Source organism: Microcaecilia unicolor, chromosome 1 (genome assembly GCF_901765095.1).
Source record: "Microcaecilia unicolor chromosome 1, aMicUni1.1, whole genome shotgun sequence".
Lineage (NCBI taxonomy): Eukaryota > Metazoa > Chordata > Amphibia > Gymnophiona > Siphonopidae > Microcaecilia > Microcaecilia unicolor.
In genome coordinates this window covers 145,633,079-145,657,472 of record NC_044031.1, presented here as the reverse complement: position 1 = coordinate 145,657,472, position 24,394 = coordinate 145,633,079, and the positions used below count along the sequence as shown (strand labels likewise).

The window sequence follows — 24,394 nt, the reverse complement described above, 5'->3', positions numbered from 1 at the left end:
ACATTTGCAAAGTTTCCAATGGATGAGACATGTCACCTTATTGTGCCTTTCCCTAAAGAAATTTTCTTCCATCAGAACTTCGCAGACAGCTATGAGATGAGTAACCATTTCCAGGTCTTTTTTAACACAATCTACAAATGTCTATTGCAACTGTTTTTATATCCTTGTTGTGAACCATCTCATCTGTAATTCACTGCTGTGGGCTGCAAATGCTCATTCTGAGTTTTAAAATCACCTCTCCTTAACTATTCATATAGCCAATTCTAATTAACAAGGATTCACGGAGCAATGCTTTATATTTCCCACTGCATTTATGTGTTTGCCACTTGTTTTTCCTCACCTATTTATTTATTGGTATTTATATCCCACATTATCCGAAATAAGATTATCAGTTCAATGTGGTTAACATACAATTTAAAAAATTACAATGAAAAGAATATTAGTGAACATGTGGATTACAAGAGTAATTGGGCATGACAAGCAAACAAAAAAGTTATAGGAGCTGTCATTATATGTAAATAGATTAGACATCTTGTAATAAAAACTTTTTAAAAAGGAAAGTTTTCAGGAATTTGCAGATCAGATTATTGTTGATGAGTTTTATTTCCTTTGGGATGGAGTTTCACCATTTAGAACTAAGATGAGAAAAGCTTTTGTTCAGTACTGACTTGGTTTAAGTAACTTGGTTTTCTTCAAGGACAAGCAGGATAAGCAAGTCCTCAATGATGGCACCCCCTAGTCACAGGCTGCCCACAGCAGTAAAAAGAGAAAATAACAATCATGAAAGGCTTTGAAACAGGTAGACACCAATATAGTTTTGGTGGTAATCAGCCTTTTTCAAATTTGTTTGTTTGAAAGGCAACATGGAAAACGATTCTGGACTACAGCAACATGTGAGTCTTCTTAAACAGAAGAGAGATGTGAATATATGGGGGGGGGGGGGGGGGGGGGGGGGGGGGGGGGAAGGTAAAAGTCCATGTTGCAGTTCTTCAAATTTCATCCATGGAGGCTGACCTCAAGTGGACTACTGACACAGCCACAGTTCTGACATCATGAGCCTCGACATAAGCCTCAAAGATCAAGCCTGCCTTGGCACAAGCAAAGGAAATAGTCTGCTAGCCAACGGATAGTGTGTGTTTGGTAATGGCAGCACATGCATTATTAGAGTCAAAAAAACAAAAAGCTAAATAAACTTTCTAAGGGCTTTAACCCACTCCAAATAGAAGGCTAAGGGTTATTTATTTATTTATTTTGCACATTTATACCCCACTTTTTTGCCCACAGTTTTGCAGGCTCAAAGTGGCTTACAATGTACTGATAGGCTATTCACAATAAGTGTGCAAAATGGTTTTCAATTCAGAATTCAACATGAACATTAACTAAATCAGTACAAAAAATGGAATCACTGTTTCTCTAGTTCTAAATAACATTGGCCAAGAATGCAAATTAAAACACTAACAAACTATCAATTCCTGCAGAAAGAAATGAAATAACTTTGATAATTTAGTTAAAATCACAAACATTGCAACCTGTAAAATAATCAAATAAACATACAGAAGTTAGGTATGGCTCTTTCATCAACATATGAAAACTGTACAACCTCATTAGCTCCAGCAATAGGTTACTATATTAGAAACTGACATCTTGGTTCGGGGGGGGGGGGGGGGGGGTGGGGGGGGTCAATGGAAGACATGCATTGGTCTTACTAGTGTTAATAATTTACCACAGAACAGATATCGTTCAGGAACATCAAGTCTTCTATGAACCAAGTAAAATTAAATTGTCTGTAAATGGAATAAATGGATTGAATTAAATCAGGCTCTATTATATTAGCTTGAATTGATTCATGATTAAGGGAAAGAAAATTGGAATGACCCACAAAATCTTTAACTATGTCCCTCAGATTTATAATCATTTCTTATATGGCTGATACAGGTATAACCAACAGCATAAGGCATTGAAATCAGACATGCATGTCTTTTTATTGCAAGGAGTACTAACTGGAAAAATAGATACAAAGATCATTTTCTAAACCATTAAGTGGAGAAAACATGTGATGTGTGGCTTAAGGAATTCGTATGTGTGTGTGTGTGTGCACGCACGCACGCAAGTGTGAACTACAGGGAACAAGGGAGAGTTATTTTCAATGGCATGGTTCCCAAACATTCTGTTGGTTTGGCGACCACAGACCACAGCACTGGGGCCATACTAAGCTAGCCCCCAAGCTAGCAGATGCTGTGTCAACAGTACCACACCGCCAGTCACTAGAGCGGCTTTGTAAACAGGGGCCTAGGTCTTGTATACTACTACAGCCTACAGATTGACTAGCTGACATTTGCAATCAGTTAAAAGATGCATATAAGATAGATTATCAAAATACTAATGCCACATGCAAATGGTAGAACTAGAAAAAACATTTCTGTTGGACCATCAGAATTGTGTAGCCCATATTTTTATTACATTTGTACCCCGCGCTTTCCCACTCATGGCAGGCTCAATGCGGCAGGCAATGGAGGGTTAAGTGACTTGCCCAGTCACGAGCTGCCTGTGCCGGGAATCAAACTCAGTTCCATAGTTCCCCAGGACCAAAGTCCACCACCCTAACCACTAGGCCACTCTTCCATATATGCTCACTCTTCTTAGCATCAAGCTATAATGTTCCTCATTGATCCACTTTTTAAGTAGTAACTTTTAAAACAGTGATAATGTCCATAGGGGCCCTTTTACTAAGCAGCGGTAAGAATTACTGCACGCTAAAAGTCATTACTGTGGAACGCGCTCAGGTGTCCCATGGTAGTTCTGGGATCAGCACATTCCAATCCCGTGCTAAATATATTAAATCATTTTTAGCGCGGGACGAGGTTGTGGATGGAGAGTAGGTGTGCCCTACGCTAACCGGCAAACCGCCACATGCTGCCTACTAGCAGATTTAGTGGGAGCCCTTACCACCTAGTAAATGGGTGGCAGTAAGGGTGTCATCTGGGATAATGTAAATGGAATTGGGATGACAACTGATATATCGTCTGTGTACCTAAGTAAAAGGGCTCTATTGTCTTTTGCATGACAATAGTATCCACAATTCCATTTAAATTCTAGAAGTTTCTCTAAATATAAATTTAGATTATAAAGAGCTTCAGCTCAGACTTAGCAGCGAACAACGGGAATCCTGTTGTTCGTTGTTTTAATTTACATTCTTGGTCAATATTAAGCATTAGAAAAGATTCCATTGTTGTGTAACAATTTAGTTAATGTGAATGTTGAATTCTGAATTGAAAACAGTTTTACACACTTGTCCTTTACAGATTGATCCATAAGGATATTCTATATGTACAGGCTGTGGCTATGAAGACTCAGTCTCTTCACTTGAGTTCAGAATATGCTAAAAGTGCTTATTATTCTGTGCATTGAAGTCTGCCCTGCTTTTTAGTACAATCGATCCCTGTTGTTCGCTGTAGTATAAGTCTGAGCTGAAGCACTTTATAAGCTAAATTTATATTTTGAGAAACTTCTAAAATTTAAATGGAATACTACTATCACCCAAAGACTATGGACATTATCACTATTTTTAAAGTTACTATTTAAAAAGCAGATTAATGAGGAATATTATAGCCTGATGCTATGAAGAGTGAGCTTATATGGGCTATACAGTTCTGATGGTCCGACACAAAAAAAAAAAGTTTTGTAATTCTATCATTTGAATGTGGCATTATTATTTTGGTAATTATTTCTTTTTGGCTCCATTCTAAGGATTTGATGATAGCTAGTTTGTTGATTTATAAAATAGATTACACATACTCATATGGCATGAGCTTGGAGTTGAGCATTTAGGCTATAACAATTTTCCTAACGTGTTCCTTGTCTTTATAACTTCCATGTTTATCCCTTCCTTTAATTATTTAAGGTAACAGAGATCTCGAAGTCTCTATTCGATGTTAGTTGAGATGTTTTGCAAATTTTCAACCTACTGTATTGAACAGAACTTGTAATAGTAGAGAAGGTGTAGAAGTTTAGGCTTAACTGTATTTAATTTGTAGATTTCACTAGGTATGTCCTTCTTTGTCATTTTGGGTTGCTGTGCTTTTCTATCAATGATTGGAGTTCTTATTTGTTTGTATGTATGAGTTGTATTTTTTTTTTTAATGTAAACCGTTCTGTTTTGCAGCAGCAATAAGAAACGGTATATAAAATGAATAAATGATAACGATAAATGATACCTCACTTTTCCACTTCTCTCAGTTACAGATTGAACTCAAACTCAACAAAGCTTGTCTTGTAAGTTTCAGTAATTTAGGAGAAGGCATCCATAGTGTTCACAAAGCCACCAAGCTCCATCTGGCACCTTATAACTGTTATCTTGAGTGACATCAAGAAGCTTGCTGTCTATCTCCCATACAGCTCGCCACACATCAGAAACTTTCTTCACTAGCATATTCTTCTCTTTGATACAGATATTGTCCCACCTTCTCTTTAGTGGACAGCTTGTACGTGTTTCCCCGCCAGGTAAATGAAATCTCAGGCTCTTGATCACAGTACTCTCTCTCTCTTTCTCCTGCCATTCATTTACATGTACTTTTTTGCATCACCTCAAAAAATCAAATTTTCTAGGATTGTGTGCTAGTATGGCAAATTATTTTCCAGAATTCCAAGGCAATGCACATGCTATATATCAAAATTCAATTGTGCATTCTTTCTGACTATAAATTTCTATCAGAAAGTCAGCTGAGATGTTATTTGCACTGGGGGAGGAGGGCTGTCTATAGTTCTGTACCATGCCTTACAAATGCATATATCAGAACTGAAGTTAAATAATACAAATACTATTGGGCACATTTATGTTAATATTTTATAGGAATTAATTTGTTGTAGTGGCCCTGAAAAAGGCTATTGAACAGTTTTGGTTTTTAATACTTAATTGGCTAACCTTTGTTCTTTTTTTGTATTTTATTTTTAATTTTTAATCCATTGGCATGTTCCTGGTATGGAGTGCACCAGATTCAACAGTTGTTTCCAAGTGATGACACAACTCCAAGCAGCAACAAGAGACTCAACGTGCATCCCCCGATTATCACCTCTGTTGGATGCTTAACCAAAAGATTCCGACACTCTGGTTTATATTCCTCTTCTGGGAACCTTCTTACAAATGTTTTTTCATGACTTCCAAGGATGTAGAAAGTGTTTTCATCATTACATAACACTGTCTCCTATTCCCTCCTGCTCCAACTGGAGCACTTCCTTACCTATGCCATATGCTTCTTTCTCTGGTCATCTTGTCAGCAGTGGCTTCATCCTTGATTAGTAACATCCCAAGCCAAACTCCAAGCATCCTCTCCTCACAGATGAAGTGCAAACACCAACTGAGCATCTCTCCCTCCATTCTCCGAGCAGTTGAGGAGAGGTGAGCTTCATGTTGCTCAAGGAAATCATAAGAACCCAGAATCTTCTCCTTCTGTCGAACTCTTAGGCTGCCCATACCAACACATCCTTCATGCTGCCAGTCTCCTCATGCTCCTGCATGATTCTCAAGGACGTACCCTGACAACATATAACCCTTGAAGTAATCTCCCAACTGGAATACTCCTCCCCATGCAAAACTACCACACAAACCCAGTCTTCCTGAGGCAACGCAGCCTGCATTTCAAATCTTTTCCATCCCTGAACTACCGTCCAAGCCAGCCAACAAGCACCACATGTTTTGGCAATTCCCATCAATATTTACATTGTCTGAGTAGTGCTTCTAGCTGCAGTATAACTGGCCAATCATTCTGCATTTCTATTGGAAGACAATCCTATTTTTTGATTGGTCTGTTTCAATCCTAGTTTGGCAAAGAATCCAAGAATTCTACCAACTCTACAATATATCAAACATATAAACGGCAAATGACCGTACTCACTCGTAAATGCGCAGTAGAGACCTTCTCTGCCCCGCCCCCGCGTCAATACGTGATGACAGGGGGGCGGAACACAGAGGGTCTCTACTGCGCATTTCTGAGGGAGGGACACCACCGTCTAACACTCCCCCCACCCGAGTCGCCGCCGCCACCCACCTTCTACCCGGTCGGGCCCTCGCTCCACTATTGAAACAGCTCAGCAGAGCTCAGTGCTGCGTTCCCGGACCCTCGCTGTTTCAATAGCGGAGCGAGGGCCCGGCCGGGTGGAAGGTGGGTGGTGACGGCTCGGGGGGGGGGGGGGTAGCGGCAAACTCGGTGGCGGGGGCGGGCCTTTCAACCCCCCTTCCTATAATAGCCCGTTTTTACAGGCTCAAAGGCTAGTCTGGCAAAAAACGCATAAAGTACCATAAAATTTCATAAAACCACTCAAAATAAATGTAACATTAATTTCTGAATGAAATGGTATATGTTATGCATGCTGTGTTAGACTAATTGTAGAACTTTATAAATTTGATAATTTATCTTTGTCAAGGAAGTCCTTACACTGGCTCCCGGTGAAGTACAGGATTCAAAATAAAATACTGATGTTAACCCCTCCAAAGGGACACCACCTTGTAGTGGTGGAGGGGCTTCTGTGTTTCAATGACAGAGGGCTATGCTGAAGGGTTACCCATATCAGACAGGCCTCTGAGGAGAAACCAGACAAAGAGTGTCCCAAACTAGGGAGAGTGGAAAGATGGCGACCTGAAGCTCGTACGCTCAACGGCCAAGCTGTCCTCTGAAGTTTTGTCTTTGTTTACTTGAAATTTCCTCTCTGAATTTGCAGTTACCTTAACTGACAGGAAGGGGACAATGGGGGGGGGGGGGGTCAGCCGCCAATGGCCAGCGTTTTGTCCCCTATGCAGCAAGTGTGGGACCACTGCGCGATGAGCTGCCCACAGATGACTGGGTTGGTGAGTCCTTTGATTAGCGCCAGCGAAGGAGCGTCGATGCTCTTGGACCTGGAAACAACTTCATCGCTCCCGAATCATTTAACCACCATGTCCAAAGGAGTGGAGGAGTGAGTTAGGAGTGTATGCTGAAATGGAAGTCGTTTACAGCTGAACCCGTGTCAGCGGTGCCACTCCTAAACCCATAAGAGCTATCAGATTGGAGATTTTGGCTCCCGTGGAGGTTACATTGAATATCATCTGGAAGGCACTCCAGGACCTAATGGTGGTAGTAAATAATTTTGCTTCAGATATAATCTTATTAGTGAGCCACATGGATAATCTAATTGAATCCTTTGAGAATGAAAATTGATACAGCAAATGAAGTTCTACAGGAGTAGGAAACGGTTAAGATTTTGAAAATGATAATAGACCAGAAAAATTTGAACAAAATGATTATTACAGATGATTAATACTGAGATTGTTGTTTTCCTGTTTTCCCAGAGTTCTGGGTATGACTCCTAAAGTTTTTTTCCTCTGAAATGATTCCTCTTAGTATATTAATTCAAAAGGAGTGAAGCCTATGAAACTGGGATTACCTTAATCAGTGGGAACTGGATTAGAGACTCAAGTGTTTGTATTGTTAAATAATTTCTGGTTGGACAATAAGTATGTTTCCAATGAAATAAATTGACTATTAAACACCTTTCTAGATACTCGCAAGCTAGAACGCTCCAGTGTTGACCCTCCCTCAGCTACACAACTTGGTTCTTACTTCAAGGAGAAAATTCTTACCCTACGGTCTTCAACCGTCAGCTGCCTTTCTGATGTGGATGACTTTCTTGCATCCTTGGATGTGCCTTTGGGTGCTTGCCCTGCTGACCGCTTTTGGATCAAATTTAATCGCCTATTACCTGACAAAGTGACTACTGCTCTACGTAAATTCACAAATAAAAAACTGCAAATTAGATGTATGCCCGACTCATCTTCTAAAAGTCGCACCAAAATGTTACATTGAAGACCTGACTTGTTATCTTAACAATATGTTAATTGCAGGATTTTTCCCACCAGATCATGGAAACATCCTTCTCACTCCAATCCCAAAAAATTTAAAGATCAAACCAGATGTCATCTCTAACTATCGCCCAGTGGCTTCGATACCTCTAGTTATCAAGCTGATGGAGAGCCTGGTCAATATTCAACTCAATGAATTTCTAAATAATTTTGATATTCTCCATTATTCTCAATCAGGTTTTCGAGCCCATTACAGCACGGAGACTGTCCTGGTTACCCTCCTATCCAACTTTCGTCGAGAACTATCTGTTGGACGGAAGATTCTCCTGTTACAATTTGACATGTCTAGTGCTTTTGATATGGTGGATCATGAACTCCTGCTCCATCTACTGGATTCTTTTGGCATAGGAGGACCAGTTTTGTGTTGGTTCAAGGGTTTCTTGACTTCTAGGTCCTATCAAGTCATGGTGAATTCCCACACTTCTGAACCGTGGAATGCTTCCTGTGGAGTCCCTCAGGGCTCTCCCCTCTCACCTACCCTATTCAATATAATGATGATGCCTCTAGCCAAAGCACTTGCAAATCTGGACCTCAACCCTTTCATCTATGCGGATGATATTACAGTCTACATCCCTTTTCAATCAACAATATCAGAAGTTGCCAACCTCATAGATGCCTGTTTCTCCACTTTAGAACAATGGGCCAGGGTGTTCCGCTTCAGGCTAAACAGAGAAAAAACTCATTGCCTCATCCTCTCGTCCACGCACGCTCATGTAACTGACACAATGCTTCCAGTTCTGGGCTCCGCCCTCCCGATTGCCAACAGCCTGAGACTTTTAGGAGTTCATCTAGATTCACATCTCCAGCTGGTTGATCAAGTACACTTGGTATCCAAAAAAATGTTCCAGGCCATGTGGAGGCTTCGACGTATCAGATTCCTCCTTTCCAGAGACTTGTTTCGTACCCTTGTCCATTGGCTCGTCTTATCCCACCTGGATTATTGTAGCGGTATTTATGTGGGTTGCCAGGTCTCCTTATTGAAAACTTTCCAAACGGCTCAGAACACAGCGGCGAGGCTCATCTTAAACGAACGGCGTTTTGCACACGCAGACCCCTTGCGCTTTAAACTTCATTGGCTGCCTGTACAGGAGCGCATTGCTTTTAAGATCTGCTCCCTAACACATAAAATCATCTATGGGGCTGCCCCGGAATACATGGTTCCCTTGATTGACCTTCCGCCCAGAAATGCCAACCCTGCTGCAAGGTCCTATCTCCACCTCCATTTTCCTAATTGTAAGGGAGTCAAGTATAAGAAAATCTTCGCCTCGTCTTTCTGTTATTGGAGTCCCAAATACTGGAATACGTTACCTCGTCACCTTAAAATTCAAGAGGACCATGCCCTTTTTAAGAAGTTATTAAAGACATTCCTCTTTGCTAAGACTTACCCCTCATCTTACCATGTTGATTAAAGTATCCCTTGTACCCAACCCTATTTAGTTCACTTTGTTAGTTTCTTCCCTCCTATTTACCTCTTTATGCTTGCCTAAGCTGTTAAGATTGTACTCTTATGTAATTCTCTGTAAGCCACATTGCGCCTGCATGTGTGGGAAAATGTGGGATATAAGTAACAAATAAATAAATAAATAAATAAGAAGCCAACCAGACGATCAATGTGGAATAATGATTCAGATAAATAATAACTGGGGATAATCAGGTTAATACCATGTTTTCTTTATTTACTGTTTTATTGATCTCCTTGTCTTGTTTCACGCTCCCTATTTTGTGGTCTAAGGAAGAGTATAGAATTACCAGATTGAAATAATTCTTGTGTTATTTTCTCTGTATTTCTGACAAGTTATTTTAGTGCTTGTAAAATAAGTTGTTATAAATAAAATAAAATAAAAAAAATACTTATGTTGATTTTTAAGATCATGACTGATATTGTGCCTGGATATTTCAAACAAGATATAAAATGTCATGAGTCTGATGGATCTTTAAGATCTACTAGGACTCGACAATTGGCTCAACATTCTCTGGCTAAGGTGCATTATGTGGAGACATCTGACAAGATTTTCTCTATAGCTGGACTGATTCATTTGTCACCATCCATACCCAAATTTTGGAAAAAGCTAAAGACTCAATTGCTTGTACAAGCCTACATGTGATAAACTGATGAGGAAATGATATGACAAGAAGGATGTTAATTGGTACTATGTATGTCTATATTTTATTGTATATGTTTACTTGTACACTGCCTATGTCAGGAAGGCTATAAATATAGTAAGTAAAATAAGTGTCTCCACGACACACTGACTCTGAGAGAATGACATGGGGAGAAAGTCAGTCTCTGTCCCCATCCCCATGGGATCCGTCCTCATCCACACCCTGACCCTTCAAGCTCTATCCCGCTCTGCCCCCCTCCCCATCCTCACAGTTACTGTGGGTCTCCATCCCTATGTCATTCTCTACTCTGAGCCAAACATGTAAATGTGAAGATTTGTTAAGGTGATGCAAAATTTTTTCACAACACTGTAGCTCATACCTTTCACCTGAGGCAATGGAGGGTTAAGTGACTTGCCCAAGATCACAAGGATTAGCAACAGGATATGAACTCAGTTTCCATGGTTGTCAGCCTAGTGCTATAACTACTAGGCTACTCCTCCACTGCCCCCTCATTATTCTCCCTCCTTTCCTCTCCCTTATTGGTCTCAGTTGTACTCCTGCTTCCTTCCACACCAATTTCCTACTGTCACTCTTCAAATTGTACTTACTACCTTACCACTACCAAACATAAAGCCAATACAAGTTAGTAGATGGAATGATAACACAACAAAAAAATCTCTTTAAAGACACTTCAGTTTTCAATTCGCAAAGCAGAGGTGAATAAAACAAAACAGAAAAAGGCCCCTTCAAAACCTGAAAAAAAAACCATTTTCCTCCCAACTCTCAGGCCCAGTATTTATCTCTCCCTTCAGAATAATATAGACACATTTTCCCTGTGAACTTCTAATTTTATGTTCTTCCTGGTCAATGCTTTTCTGCAGTGTTTTGATAATAAACAACAAAAATAAGAGGCACTGATCTGCCTGCTGAGATACAAAGTAACAGCAGATCACATAGAAAATACCGAAACAAGTAAATAAAAAGAAGTGGTTTATTAAACAGTTACCACTTCTTTTTATTTACTTGTTTTGGTATTTTGAATGTGTTTTGATAATAGAAATGAATAAAGATATCATATAGCATTAAGGTATTCATTTTCAAAGCACATAGACTTACAAAGTTACTTACAGGCTTATTTTCGAAGGAGAAGGACGCCCATCTTTCGACACAACTCGGAAGATGGGAGTCCTTCTCACAGGGTCGCCCAAATCAGCATAATCGAAAGCCGATTTTGGGTGCCCCCAACTGCTTTCCGTCACAGGGACGACCAAAGTTCACAGGGGTGTCGGAGGCGTAGCAAAGGCCGGACTTGGGCATGCCTAACACATGGGCGTCCTCGACCCATAATGGAAAAAAAAAGGGCGTCCCTGATGAGCATTTGGACAACTTTACCTGGTCCTGTTTTTGTTACGACCAAGCCACAAAAAGGTGCCCGAGCTTAGTTGGGGGAGTTCAAAATGGCCGCCGAGTAGGTCAGACATATTTTTTGAGTTCCTGCGAAACTGCCTCAGAGTTTTTTTGCTGGTTCTTTGTTTTAGCACCAAGAAAACTTTCCTAATAATGCCAAAGAGAAGGGGGAAGGCTGCTGCCGTAGCCCACCAGCAACCGAGACTCCCCTCTCGACGTGGCCCGATTGATACTTTTGTTCAGCGGACTCACCAAGACGCAAGTACGCCGGTGAGCGGCTCGCTGAGGTCCCCAGCTGTGGTTGGAAGCCTGTTGGGATCTCCAGAGCTGGAAGTTTCTTTAAGCCCCGACGCCCGAACGCCTCCACCTCCTCCAGGACAGCATGGACCTGCTTCTCTATTATCGGCGTCACTGACTCCAAACCCGGAAAGGGAAATGGACGAAGGAAGACTGAGGGCAATTAGAGAGCGTGAAGGAGCAGAGTTCATACTGTCACAGACATCAATAGAATGAGGGAATACTCCTGCTGGGTCTGGACTTTCTTCACAACAAACGGAGGTAGGAGCCTTTTCACTTGCTCTATTTCAGACTAAACCCCCCCGAAGTGACGCTTGATTGCCTCTGGAACTTAATTGCAGGCTTAGGCAAAGCTTTGTTACCACAGATACAAACACTTAAACAAGAAGTGGCTTGTGTGGAGGAGACAGTAAAACGCTTAAATGTACAGGTGGAAAATCAAGCTAAAGCACTACAGCACACACAAGAAACTCAAACTGTAATGCTAAAAGATCTAGCTAACCTGAGAAGGAAAGCAGAGACTATGGAAAACTTTACTAGAAGCAACAATTTGCGTTTTGTGAACTTTCCATATGTGAGTAATGTTGCACCTAAAGAGATGTTAAAATTATACCTCAAAGAAGTGCTTCAAATCAAAGAGGAAAATATGCCTCCCTTCACACAAGTGTTTTATATCCCTTCTGGGAGCATGCAACAGCAACAACAGCAAAAAGACTCAACCTCTGGATATATCTGCTATATTAGAAGCCTCTGATACAGATTTAGTTTTGCCAGCTACGTTGGTGGCGACTGTGGTTTTATCACCAGATAAACTATGGATACTGAGATTATTCTATAAAAATCGGGATACAATTTTTACGGGGTTAAAAATTAATATTTTCCCAGATGTATCAAGGGAAACACAGCTACGCCGGAAAAAAGTTTTGCAGAAGAAGCAAGAAGTGATCAACTTGGGAGCAACTTTTTTCCTAAAATTTACCTGCAAGTGTTTAGTCACCTACCGAACTGAGAAATTTATCTTTTTTGATCCACCCCAACTGGAGTTGTTTATAACATCTAGAAAGATGGAAGGCGCAGCTGCTCCATCCACCGATAACGTTTGATAAAATAAGGCGTCTTGAAAACATCTGACCTATTGTTTCATAGTAATATTTGCCTGTTATTTTATTCCAACTAATTTTGTACATTTTGAACTCCCACAATGTGGACTTATATTGGAGTGAAGGGGGGAAACAAGTGTAAATGTTTCTTTCTTTTTGAAGAGATTACTTGTTCACCCAATTTTTCCTGTTACAAGATTTATATGCTTGTAAATTATTTGAAAAATTTCATAAATAAAATATAAAAAAAAAAAAAAGATGCCCGAACTGACCAGAGATGACCACCAGAGAGAATCGGGGATCACCTCCCCTTATTCCCCCAGTGGTCACTAACCCCTTCCCACCCTCAAAAAACATATTTAAAAATATTTTTTTTCAGCTTCTATGCCAGCCTCAAATGTCATACTCTGGTCCATCGCAGCAGTATGCAAGTCCCTGGAGCAATTTTAGTGGGTGCAGTGCACTTCAAGCAGACGGACCCAGGCCCATCCACCCCTACCTGTTACACTTGTGGTGGTAAATGTGAGTCCTCCAAAACCCACCACAAACCCACTGTACCTACATCTAGGTGCCCCCTTCACCCGTAAGGGCTATGGTTGTGGTGTACAGTTGTGGCTAGTGGGTTTTGTGGGGCTCAGTACACAAGGTAAGGGAGCTATGTACCTGGGAGCAATTTCTGAAGTCCACTGCAGTGCCCCCTAGGGTGCCCGGTTGGTGTCCTGGCATGTCAGGGGGACCAATGCACTATGAATGCTGGCTCCTCCCACGACCAAAGGGCATGCATTTGGTCGTTTCTGAGATGGGCATCCTTGGTTTCCATTATCTCAGTAACGACCAAGTCTAGGGACGACCATCTCTAAGGATGACCTAAATGTCAAGATTTGGGCGTCCCCGACCATATTATCGAAAAAAAAAAGATGGACGTCCATCTTGTTTCGATAATACAGGTTTCCCCGCCCTTCCACCGGGACGTTTTGCGAGGACGTCCTCAGCAAAACTTGGGTGTCCCTTTCGATTATGCTTCTCTTAGTAACCTATATAAGTACATATGTACATAAGTAATGCCACACTGGGAAAGACCAAGGGTCCATCGAGCCCAGCATCCTATCCACGACAAGAGCCAATCCAGGCCAAGGGCACCTGGCAAGCTTCCCAAACGTAAAAACCTATGTAACTTTGTAAGTCTATGTGCTTTGAAAATGAGCCTCTAAACATCCATTTGAAACATGTATCACATAATATAAATTTAATAAAGTATGAAGTTAGTGGCACCTTTTTATCATACACTTTATGATATTAAACATTTCATATCACACTGTGTACAAATAAAAATATTAGGCACAAACTGTTGATATCTAACTCTTAGGGACCCTTTTACAGAGTGGCGGTAAGCCCAAGTCTTGCTCTTCCAGGACTACCGCTGTCCCAACGCAACCACTGGCGGTAGTCTCGCCCCACGCGCAAGCCATTTCCGGGGAAAAAGAAAACCAATGGAAATGGCTTGCACAGTGGTAACCAGGCTATAATCGGGCACTGCCGCACTTGCCCGTAGTGTTGGGTTAGGGTAGGAGCCCTTATCGCCACCTCAATGGGTGGTAGTAAGGGCTCCCTGTCGCATGGCCATGCAGTAAGAGTTCTCTCAACACATGGTCATGTATGCCTGAGGTCTTTTTACCCGCTGCGGTAAAAAGGGCCCCGGCACGTGAGAAAAACGGCCCCTGCCACTAGCGCAGGGCCCTTTTTCCTGCAACTTGGTAAAAGGACCCCTTAATGAATAAGATGAAACACTCAATATAATCTGACATCTTCTTTTGCAATATCTTAAAATCCATGTGCTATTTATAGTACTTTAATGAACAGATCCCTATGGGGTTCATTATGCACCACTTTTATTATATTTGTTTTTATAGCTATAATTAATGCTATAAAAATGAACATGTTAAATGTTCCCTTTTAAAGAACCCTTAAGTAACTGAAAATCACTTTGGCTATGTCAACTTTGTTGCTATGGATGTGCATTAAAGGTGGACTGGCACTGCTTAAGGAAGAAAATTTTAAAGGAGTAAATAAACAAAGCTAACAAAATTGCTCGCTGGGGGGGGGGGGGGGGGGGGGGGGGATGAGGATGACCGGCGGCCACTGGACCACAAAGGAGTCATTTTTCTGGGGGTTTGGGGGACTGGAGACCCACTGGTTCTCCAGCCCTCCCTGAACCTGGGGGGAGGGGTTATCGGGGGGGGGGACCGGAGGTCCACCGGACCTCCAGCCCCCTGTTGCCAGGTTTACTTTGGGGAGGGGGGGAACAGGGGCCTGCCAGCATGCAACTGCATGCTGGACAGGGCTCACCATTCCTCCCCAATGATCTGCAAACCCTAACGCCAGCTCCGAGCTGGCGTAGGGTTTGCCACAAACAGCGACCAAAATTTTGGCGCGCTGGCCGCCGATCATTGGCAATGAATGCGCTAAGCCCTGTTTAGCATGCATTTGCATGCTACCTGCGCAAAGAGCCCTCAAGCGCGTTGTTTCACACGCTCTACGGCTCTGATAATGCGATGCTAGCAAACACCGGCGCTAGTACGGCGCTAACAGCCTCTAGCGCCGGCGTTTGCTTTTGATCATGAGGGTGTCACTGATCCAAATTCTTCTATGCCTGTGCATACTCTTTAACACTGACAGACTCATCTGACAGCAACACACGGAGTAAAGCTCAAAGATTAACTTTGCAGCAAACAAATTTGACCCTTCCTAAAATATTCTTGATATGAATTTATTTTTAAAGTTTGTCATGTCATAAATTTCTTCTCAACCACAGTATATAAAGCTATATTATAAAACTACTAAAAGACTGGTTCATCAAAAAAAAAAGACAGCTGCAAATAATTAAAATGTCCTGCACTAATCATCACAATCCCAAACATCAAATGTGTGAATTGCATTAGACAATCTGGCAAATTAATCACAGCTATTCTGCATACAACAACCATCAATAAAATAAAGGTTCAAAAATGGTAACACTATATGCATGCCTTTTAATAGTCCAACTTATATGAGTAAAAAACAAATATTAAATAAAAAGGTTAGAAAAAAATGAGAAAAACTGACACGCTACTACTTTTCTGGAATTCTCAGAAAATATTGTATAAACATGTAAAATCAAAAATATGAGAAACTTCATCATCTATGTTTTGAAATTACTGCATATTTTCTGTCAAGTTCATTAACCTATACAAAACAGTTCTTTATAATTTATGTCAAAATGCACGTTCATAAAGAAAGTTGAATTTACCGTGCTTCTTAGAGAAACCTTCTTGGGTTCTGGTGGTATATCTTGTGGAACAAATTTCACTGGTTCCTTAATTTGCCTCCTTGATCTCTTGGTCCCATCTGGCATGGTTTCCATGGCAATGTCTGTTTCCATGTCACTACTACCTGCCTGGTCACATTCTGAGCACTGCCTGGAAAGGAATGATTTTAAAAAATCTGAACAAGCAAAATAAAGAACAAAAAAGCATATTTTCTGTTAAAAAATACATAAAGTAAAATAAATAAAAATACAAGAACCAAATAGGCACATGTATTTACAATAATATTTCTATTTAAAACTAAGTGAAGTACGAGTGCAGACCATGGCTCATAGAATTCTTTTCAACCCATGTGTATATATGTAGTTGTGTTTTCTCTCTGCGTGTGTCTCTGACTTAGAGGAGAGTGTGCATGGGCAACTCTGTTCATGGCTTCTCCAATACATATTTTACTTCCACTGAAGTAGCACAGGGAAAAATGCAGGGCCTAATCCTGGGTGCAGCGGCAGAAGTATCAGCTTCTGTGTTAATTATATGCATTGAGGGGGGTCTTTTACAAAGGGGCACTACCATTTTTAGCATGTGCTAAACTCTAGACACCCATAGGAATATATTAATATTTAATTCACGCACTAAAAACACTAGCGCACCTTTGTAAAAGGACTCCTGAATGAAGTAGCCTAATGGTTAAAGCATAGGACTGGTCAAGTCATTTTCATTGGTCACTGCTCTTTCTACAAGCCAGAGTTTCCAACAGTAGATTAACCCAAAGAGTGAGAATAAAGACCAAAGAGTGAATTTAACAGTGATGTGTCTGCGGTATAAATCTAGAAAACAAAAAATTGTCAAAAAGGCTTCACAGAAAGAAAAAGAAAATGGTATTTAGTTTTCTTTGGTGCCAATGAACAGACACAAAGAGGAGACAGTATTACAGCAGTTTTTAAATAATTTAGCAATTAAATAATTCAGGAGCTAATGTGTTGGGGTATACTTGTCAATAATGATTATAAACATTATCAAATTTCAATTAATAAATGGAATGAAGACAATCAGGAAACCTGATGTGTTAGCATTTAAATTTTATAAGGACAGCTATTTAGTTATTTATTACATTTGTACCCCGCTCTTTCCCACATACAGCAGGTCCAGTGCGGCTTACATAGTAAAAGAACGCATCTTACATGGTAAAGAATATAGTAAAAACAAGGAAATGTAGGAACAGTATTATAAATTGTGATGAACATAACTACTTACATTATGAAAGGCATTTCAAAGGATATGTGAAAAGAACGTAATGAACTAGAATAGCTATAATAAAATGGGGAAAATAGTAAAATAAAAGTAAGAGGGAGTGGCTGCAAAGGTTAAAAATGGATGTTGTTTAAAAATTCCATCTCTCTCTTTATAGAGAGAGAGAGAATCATGTGTGCTCTGAATTAGTTTTGAGGCCAGAATTAGAAAGATGGAGGAGGTACTCCATAAGGGAAGGAAGAGAGCACATAGTAGGGTCGAGTGCTCTGGCTGCACACCAGAAGGAAAATCTTTTCTTTTTGAAACGGTAACATTTGTGTGTAGAAGGCTTCCTAGAGGCTAGAAGTAGTTAAAGAAGCTAAGTCTATGTTGCAAAGAGCCACGCCATCAGGGCGTGGATACATAAGGGAGCTCTTGTTCTGTGTTATCAGGGTTGGAAAGGGATCTAACCTCAACGGTTTCTTTGATGATAACTCTAAGAGAAGAGGGAACCAATCTGACATGTCCAGAAGGGAGAAATTAAGATCATGGTCCCTTAGTCTCGATACAGCTTGAGAAGTTTTCCCAATGAGAGGCAACAGAGGGAAGGCATATAAAAGATCTGTTCCCCAGTGAAGAAGGAAGGCATCTGTGGCTACACGATTTGGGAGCAAAGAGGCTGGAGCAGAAACAGGGAAGCTTGTTGTTCAGAGGAGAAGAGGTCTATCACTGGGATCCCCCTCTGCTGGAAGATTTGACGAGCCACAGGCATGCTGAGGGACCACTCGTGAGGCTGAAGGATTCTGCTCAATTTGTCAGCCACAGAATTCTGCTTGCAAGCTAGGAAACAGCCCTTATAGAAATGAAATGTGATTGAAGGGGGGGCTGACTCAAGAAAAATGTCAGGGAGTATTTTTTCACGGAGAGAGTGGTGGATGCTTGGAATGCCCTCCCGCGGGAGGTAGTGGAGATGAAAACGGTAATGGAATTCAAAAATGCGTGGGATAAACATAAATGAATCCTGTTCGGAAGGAATGGATCCTCAGAAGCTTAGCCGAGATTGGGTGGCAGAGCCGGTGGGGGGAAGTGGGCCTGGTTCTGGACAGACTTCTACAGTCTGTGTCCTGAAAATGGCAGAAACAAATCAAGGTCAGGTAAACATATAAAGTAGCACATATGAGTTTAAAATTGTTGGGCAGACTAGATGGACCGTGCAGGTCTTTTTCTGCCGTCATCTACTATGTTACTATGTTTCAAGAAGTTACCCAATTCCATATGTAGACTGCTTGTTTACAGAAGAGATAAGAACCTGTTCAGATACTACATCACAATCTGGTTGTCTGTGCGAACGAGAACTATCTGATTGAAGAGGTAATCCTGGAAAGTTTTGACAGCATTCCAGACTGCTCGTAATTCCAGGAGATTGATAAGTTGTCGTTTCTCCCATGAGGACCATGAACAGTATGTATGAAGGCCATCGAGATGAGCTCCTGAACCTACCATGGAGGTGTTCATGGTGAGAACTTTGTGATGTGGAGGGGGCTGAAACAGAAGTCCCTGGGTGAGATTCTATGGAACCATCTACCACTGTAGAGAGTAGCGCAGTTGTGGAGTAACCCAAATATGGGCAGAGAGTGGCCCTGTGGCTTGAGACCACTTAGAGGGCAGAGTCCACTGAGGTACTTGGAAGTGGAGCCAAGCTAATGGTGTTACCTGGACTGTTGAAGTCATGTGACCGAATAGACAGAGCATCTGACGAGCAGAAACTTGGTTGGAACAGGAAATCTGAGCAAAGACATGCACTATCAAGTTTTCAAGTTTTATTAGGGCTTGCTATCCCACCCAACGAGAAGATCAGCTAGGTGGCTTACAGTATGTGCTAGAAAGGGAAGGGGTGGGGGATAAAACAAGACATGACCAAGAGGAGAACAGGGGTAGAACTACAATCTGCAATAGGACAGAGAGAGGGGGAAGAACACCAGGAGGGGTAAAATTCGGTCAGACCCACCTCAAATCATGAGGCTACCATGGGTAGGTGTCCATAAACAAAAAGGTTTTAAATTATGTTTTAAAATTTGGATCTGAAGTCTGTTGCCATAGTAACTGTGGTAAACAAATCCAGTGCTCAGGGGCTTGGACTGAAAAAATAGCTCTCCATCACTCACGAGAGACTTCCCAGAAAGAAGGAACTGTCAACAGGTTCTGAGAAGAAGACTGCAAAGACCTATGGATATAATGGGAAGTTAGCAGGTGAGAGAGGTAAAGTGGTTCATCATAGAGGCAAGTTTTGTATACCAAAAGAATTATCTTATAGATAATACGGTGAGGTAAAGGTAACCAATGTGCTGTTTTGAGGAAAGGTGTTATATGATCAAATTTCCTGGGGCCATCAATCAACTTTATTGCAATATATAACATTATACTGTCTACCCTCCTTGTGGGAGAAAGGCTCAACCTTGGACAGTGTCCATGAGAGCCTCAATTAACTGCAAGGTTTGAACTGGATGAAGATGTGATTTGGTGTAATTTACTACAAATCTGAGGAACTCCAGATGAATGGTGGAGAGAATAAAAGTCTGCGCCAACTGTTGGAAGGTTGCTTTGATCAACCAGTCCCTATGAGGAAAGGCTAAAGCGGCTAGGGCTCTTCAGCTTGGAGAAAAGACGGCTGATAGAAGTCCATAAAATAATGAGTGGAGTGGAACGGGTGGACATAAAGCATCTGTTTACTCTTTCCAAAAATACTAGGACTAGGAGCTACAAAGTAGTAAATTTAAAACGAATCTGAGAAAATCTTTCTTCACTCAACGTGTAATTAAACTCTGGAATTCCTTGCAAGAGAAGGTAGTAAAGGCGGTTAGTTTAGCGGGGTTTAAAAAAAGGTTTGGATGGCTTCCTAAAAGAAAAGTCCATAGACCATTATTAAAATGGACTTGGGGAAAATCCACGGCATATTTCTGGGATAAGCAGCTTAAAATGTTTTGTACTTTTTGGGGATCTCGCCAGGTATTTGTGACCTGGATTGGCCACTATTGTAAACAGGATGCTGGGCTTGATTGACCTTTGGTCTGTCCCAGTATGGCACTACTTATGTACTTATATGCCCTACCTGCGGAGTGTTGCTGCTACCACTATCGGGCATTTTGTGCAAACACTGAGGCCAAGTCGAATGGTGTCCCTGCATTAGTGTATATTTTTTTGTATACACAGATATATGACTATACAGCATTAGTTGGGTACTTACCTCTTTCAGTTTTTAATGCTTTTAACACACGTTGCATTTTTTTTATTTAAGTACTGATAGATGAATACACTGTATTAGCTGGATGCTGACTCATCTCCATTTAATTTTAATTGCTTTTAGGGGCCCTTTTACAAAGCGGCAGTAAGCCCAACACGGGCTTAGTGCTCGCCAAAGGGGAAGTACTGCCAGACTCCTGCAGAAGCCCGGAGGTAGTTCCCTCTCCCAGCACACACCATTTCCAGCACTGCAAAACTATTTCTAGTTTTATAGAGCTGGTGTGTACCCGGCAGTAATTGGGCAGTGCCGCATGCTGCCCAGTTACCACCGGGTTAGCGTGGGAGCTCTTACTGCCATCTCAATGGGTGGTGGTTAAGTGCTTCCCCCCCCCCCCCCCAAATGGCCGCATATTTTTAATTACATATCTTAACGAACGTAGTGAAATGCATTGTTCTCATGGTGGGTTTGGTTTTATCACCTCTTTTTAGTGTTCTTTTAGTCCCTTTTTGTAGCATTTTTGCTTTCCAATAGGATCTCTCCTAATTTTTCCAGTTTTATTATGTTTACATTAATAGCCCACAAAGCGATGTTTTTTTTTTTTTTGGAGCTCTAAATATATGTTCTAAATTGTCCAAGGCTTCTAACTCATATAGTTACATTAATAGTATGCACTTTTGTGTTTTTTTAGATTGTGGTTGTGTATAAAGCTTTTCTTTTCACAACTGTATTACCTCTGATTTACCCACAATCCCTATTTAAGCTAGTAAAGAGACAGCAATGGTGGATTCACCACTGGACTCTGCGCTGCTTCTCTGGAAGTGAAGGTAAGACTGCTGCTACATTTTCTTTTGCCTCCTTATTTATAAGACCAGTAGTGAAGTTTTGGAACAGCAAGCCTTCAACTAAATAATTTTTCATTTCTCCTAGCTGTTGAACCAACTTTGAGGTATGTACTTATTTTTTTAACTGTACTTCTGCCTGAATACATTATTTTATTGCCTTTTTTATATTCTACATATTCAATTTTTAGCATCTTTTAAGTGGCTCCTACACATGTAGCATATTGTGGGTTTGTTATATATACTACCACTTAACATTTCTAAAGCGCTACTAGGGTTACGCAGCACTGTACAATTTAACATATATATATATATATATATATATATATATATATATATATATATATATATATGGATTGTTGGTATGTTACTTTGAGTGTTGCTTTAAGTTGGGTTTTTTTTTATGGTAGTTTTAATTACACATTTGTTTTTCTGTTTATTGGCAGCTTGTGTTTATGTTTATTGGCAGCTTCGTCACTGAAGCCCCTGATGCAGCCCTGGTTAGGACAAAACAAGATCATCGGGCCTTTTCTATGATTTCTGATTCATATATATGTGGTGAATAAATTGGAATTTTTATTTCTACTCTTGTGATTGGCTCCTGTAGTGCTCCTGTACATAGTACCAATTTTCTTTGCAACAACCTGAACTGTTAACAGAGCTTCCCAGTTTTTGAACAGAGTATCTTTCATAACTGTATGAAGGGGGAGAGTGATTCCCTCTCTAGGAGGAGAGTAAATCTAGAATGTCAAAGAGCTCTGAATGAGATTCTTCTTCAGTTTTCAATTTGAAAGGTACGGCCTGGGCCATCTCATGGAAAAACCAGGACAAGATATACTTTCTGATAAATTATGACTGTCAGGTGGCAAAGAAGGTTCTGACGGAATGCCATAGGACTCCTCAGCTGAGATGTCATGTGGCTCTTGTTCCAACTACCAGGAGAAGTCTGAGTCTGACTCTTCAAAGTACTTGTCTTGGGAAGAACATGAAAGAACATGTCGACTAGAGTCCTGAGTAGAAGATGCATCTCTGAACCAGGAGAGAGAGATCCTCTGCCAATGTTGAAGCATGTGTCGGTCAGCTTAGTACTACCCTCGACAGTTGATGCAAAGCTGGTATGCAGGACCTCTGCCGTGACTACCTCTCTGACGTGTCCTCGGGATGGGATGAGGCTGACGCAAGCATTATGTAAGCCTGAGTAGATTGCGCACGCAGTAGCCCTGAAAACTTCTCCTTGAGCATAACCCAGATTTCCTCTTGTAGAGGAAGTGTCGGTTCTAGCTAGGAAACAGGTATGGAGGCAGTCTTCATTATAGCCTGACTAGGCGTGGGAGACCTCAAGGACTCCGAAGGCTCTCACTGATGAGTAATTAGTTGAAGACAAGGAAAGCAGTCCTTGCAGCATGGATGCATCCAGTGCATCGAAGAAGTCAATGCTGGGGACTATCTTGGCAACTTGGCTGAAGAGAGAACGATCGATAGATGTTTCTTAGGTTTTTTTTTTATGTATCGCAGGTCCCTTGAAATACACTACGAGGAGGACATGGAGTCCTTATATGGCCATAGTACCAAGTCCAATGCTAGGCATTCCTGATGTAACACCAGTGCACCCGATGTCAGTGCCAACATCGATGCAGGTTCTGTGTCCAGTGCCAAATCCCCTACCAAGCTCGATGCTGAACCAAATTTTGTATTTTTCCATTGCATTCTGCGGGCTTTAAATATCTTCACTCGCTTGCAGACAGAGATTACACTGTATGTCTCGGTGTTCCAGACCCAAGGACTAAACACACCAGTTATGGGGGTCTGTGCCTAAGACACTCCTAATGCATCAAGTACACATTTTAAAACCACTCAGCACACTCTTTGACAAGGAGGGAAAAAACAGCCAATGCAAAGTCAAAAAGTTCAAGAGTCCAGGGAGATCGAGTAAATTTCTAGCCAAAATGGTCAATGTACCTTGGACAAAAAGGCCTCAAAGGGCACTTAGGCCGAAAAATGAAAGAAAAAAAAATTAGAAAAAAATTTGTTATGGTTAAATATAGTAATGTGAAAAAGAAAATACGACAGAAAAAATATCCCGAAAAGGGCAAAACCAAAAAAAAAAAGAAAAGTATGACAAGCCACGGAGAGATTAGAAAACCAATCTCTTTGTTCTGCGGAAAACGCAAGACTGCTGTTCCCGCACTCAAGTGCTGGGTGAGAAGGCAACTGCCTCAGAGTTTTTAAGTGACAGTGCACTATGGCAGTGTCTGCGCCAGGCTCCTTGGAGGACTTTACCCATGTGAGAATATTATGCCTGATTGTTCTAGAAGAATCTGTTTTACTCTTTTTAAGATCTTGCCAGTACTTGTAATGCAAAAAATGTCAGGAAGTATTTTTTCACGGAGAGAGTAGTGGTTGCTTGGAATGCCCTCCCGCGGGAGGTGGTGGAAAAGAAAACGGTTACCAAATTCAAACATGCGTAGGATAAACATAAAGGAATCCTGTTCAGAAAGAATGGATCCTCAGGAGCTTAGTTGAGATTGGGTGGCAGAGCCGGTGGTGGGAGGCGGGGCTGGTGATTGGGAGGCGGGGATAGTGCTGGGCAGACTTATATGGTCTGTGCCAGAGGCGGTGGCTGGGAGGCGGGGATAGTGCTGGGTAGACTTATACGGTCTGTGCCAGAGCCGGTGCTGGGAGGCGGGACTGGTGGTTGAGAGGTGGGGATAGTGCTGGGCAGACTTATATGGTCTGTGCCAGAGCCGGTGGTGGGAGGCGGGGCTGGTGGTTGGGAGGCGGGGATAGTGCTGGGCAGACTTATACGGTCTGTGCCCTGAAGAGGACAGGTACAAACCAAGGTATACACAAAAAGTAGCACATATGAGTTTATCTTGTTGGGCAGACTAGATGGACCGTGCAGGTCTTTTTCTGCTGTCATCTACTATGTTACTATGAGGCATATTTTCAAAGCACTTAGCCTTCCAAAGTTCCATAGGTTTCTA

The 24,394-nt window shown here is 41.4% G+C and overlaps 1 protein-coding gene across 9 annotated transcripts in view; it reads right to left on the bottom strand.

The window, feature by feature from the left end:
- The window catches only part of PHF14 (PHD finger protein 14), a 599,885-nt gene that overhangs the window by 343,211 nt on the left and 232,280 nt on the right, over positions 1 to 24,394 (bottom strand). For all 9 annotated transcript variants that reach the window (XR_003941940.1, XR_003941941.1, XM_030201081.1 and 6 more), the window contains one exon: positions 16,085 to 16,253. Coding sequence is in view for 7 of the 9 variants with exons in the window: in XM_030201081.1 (XP_030056941.1) it covers positions 16,085 to 16,253 (169 nt within the window). In the remaining 2 variants the exon portion in view is untranslated. The remainder of the gene's footprint in view (positions 1 to 16,084; positions 16,254 to 24,394) is intronic.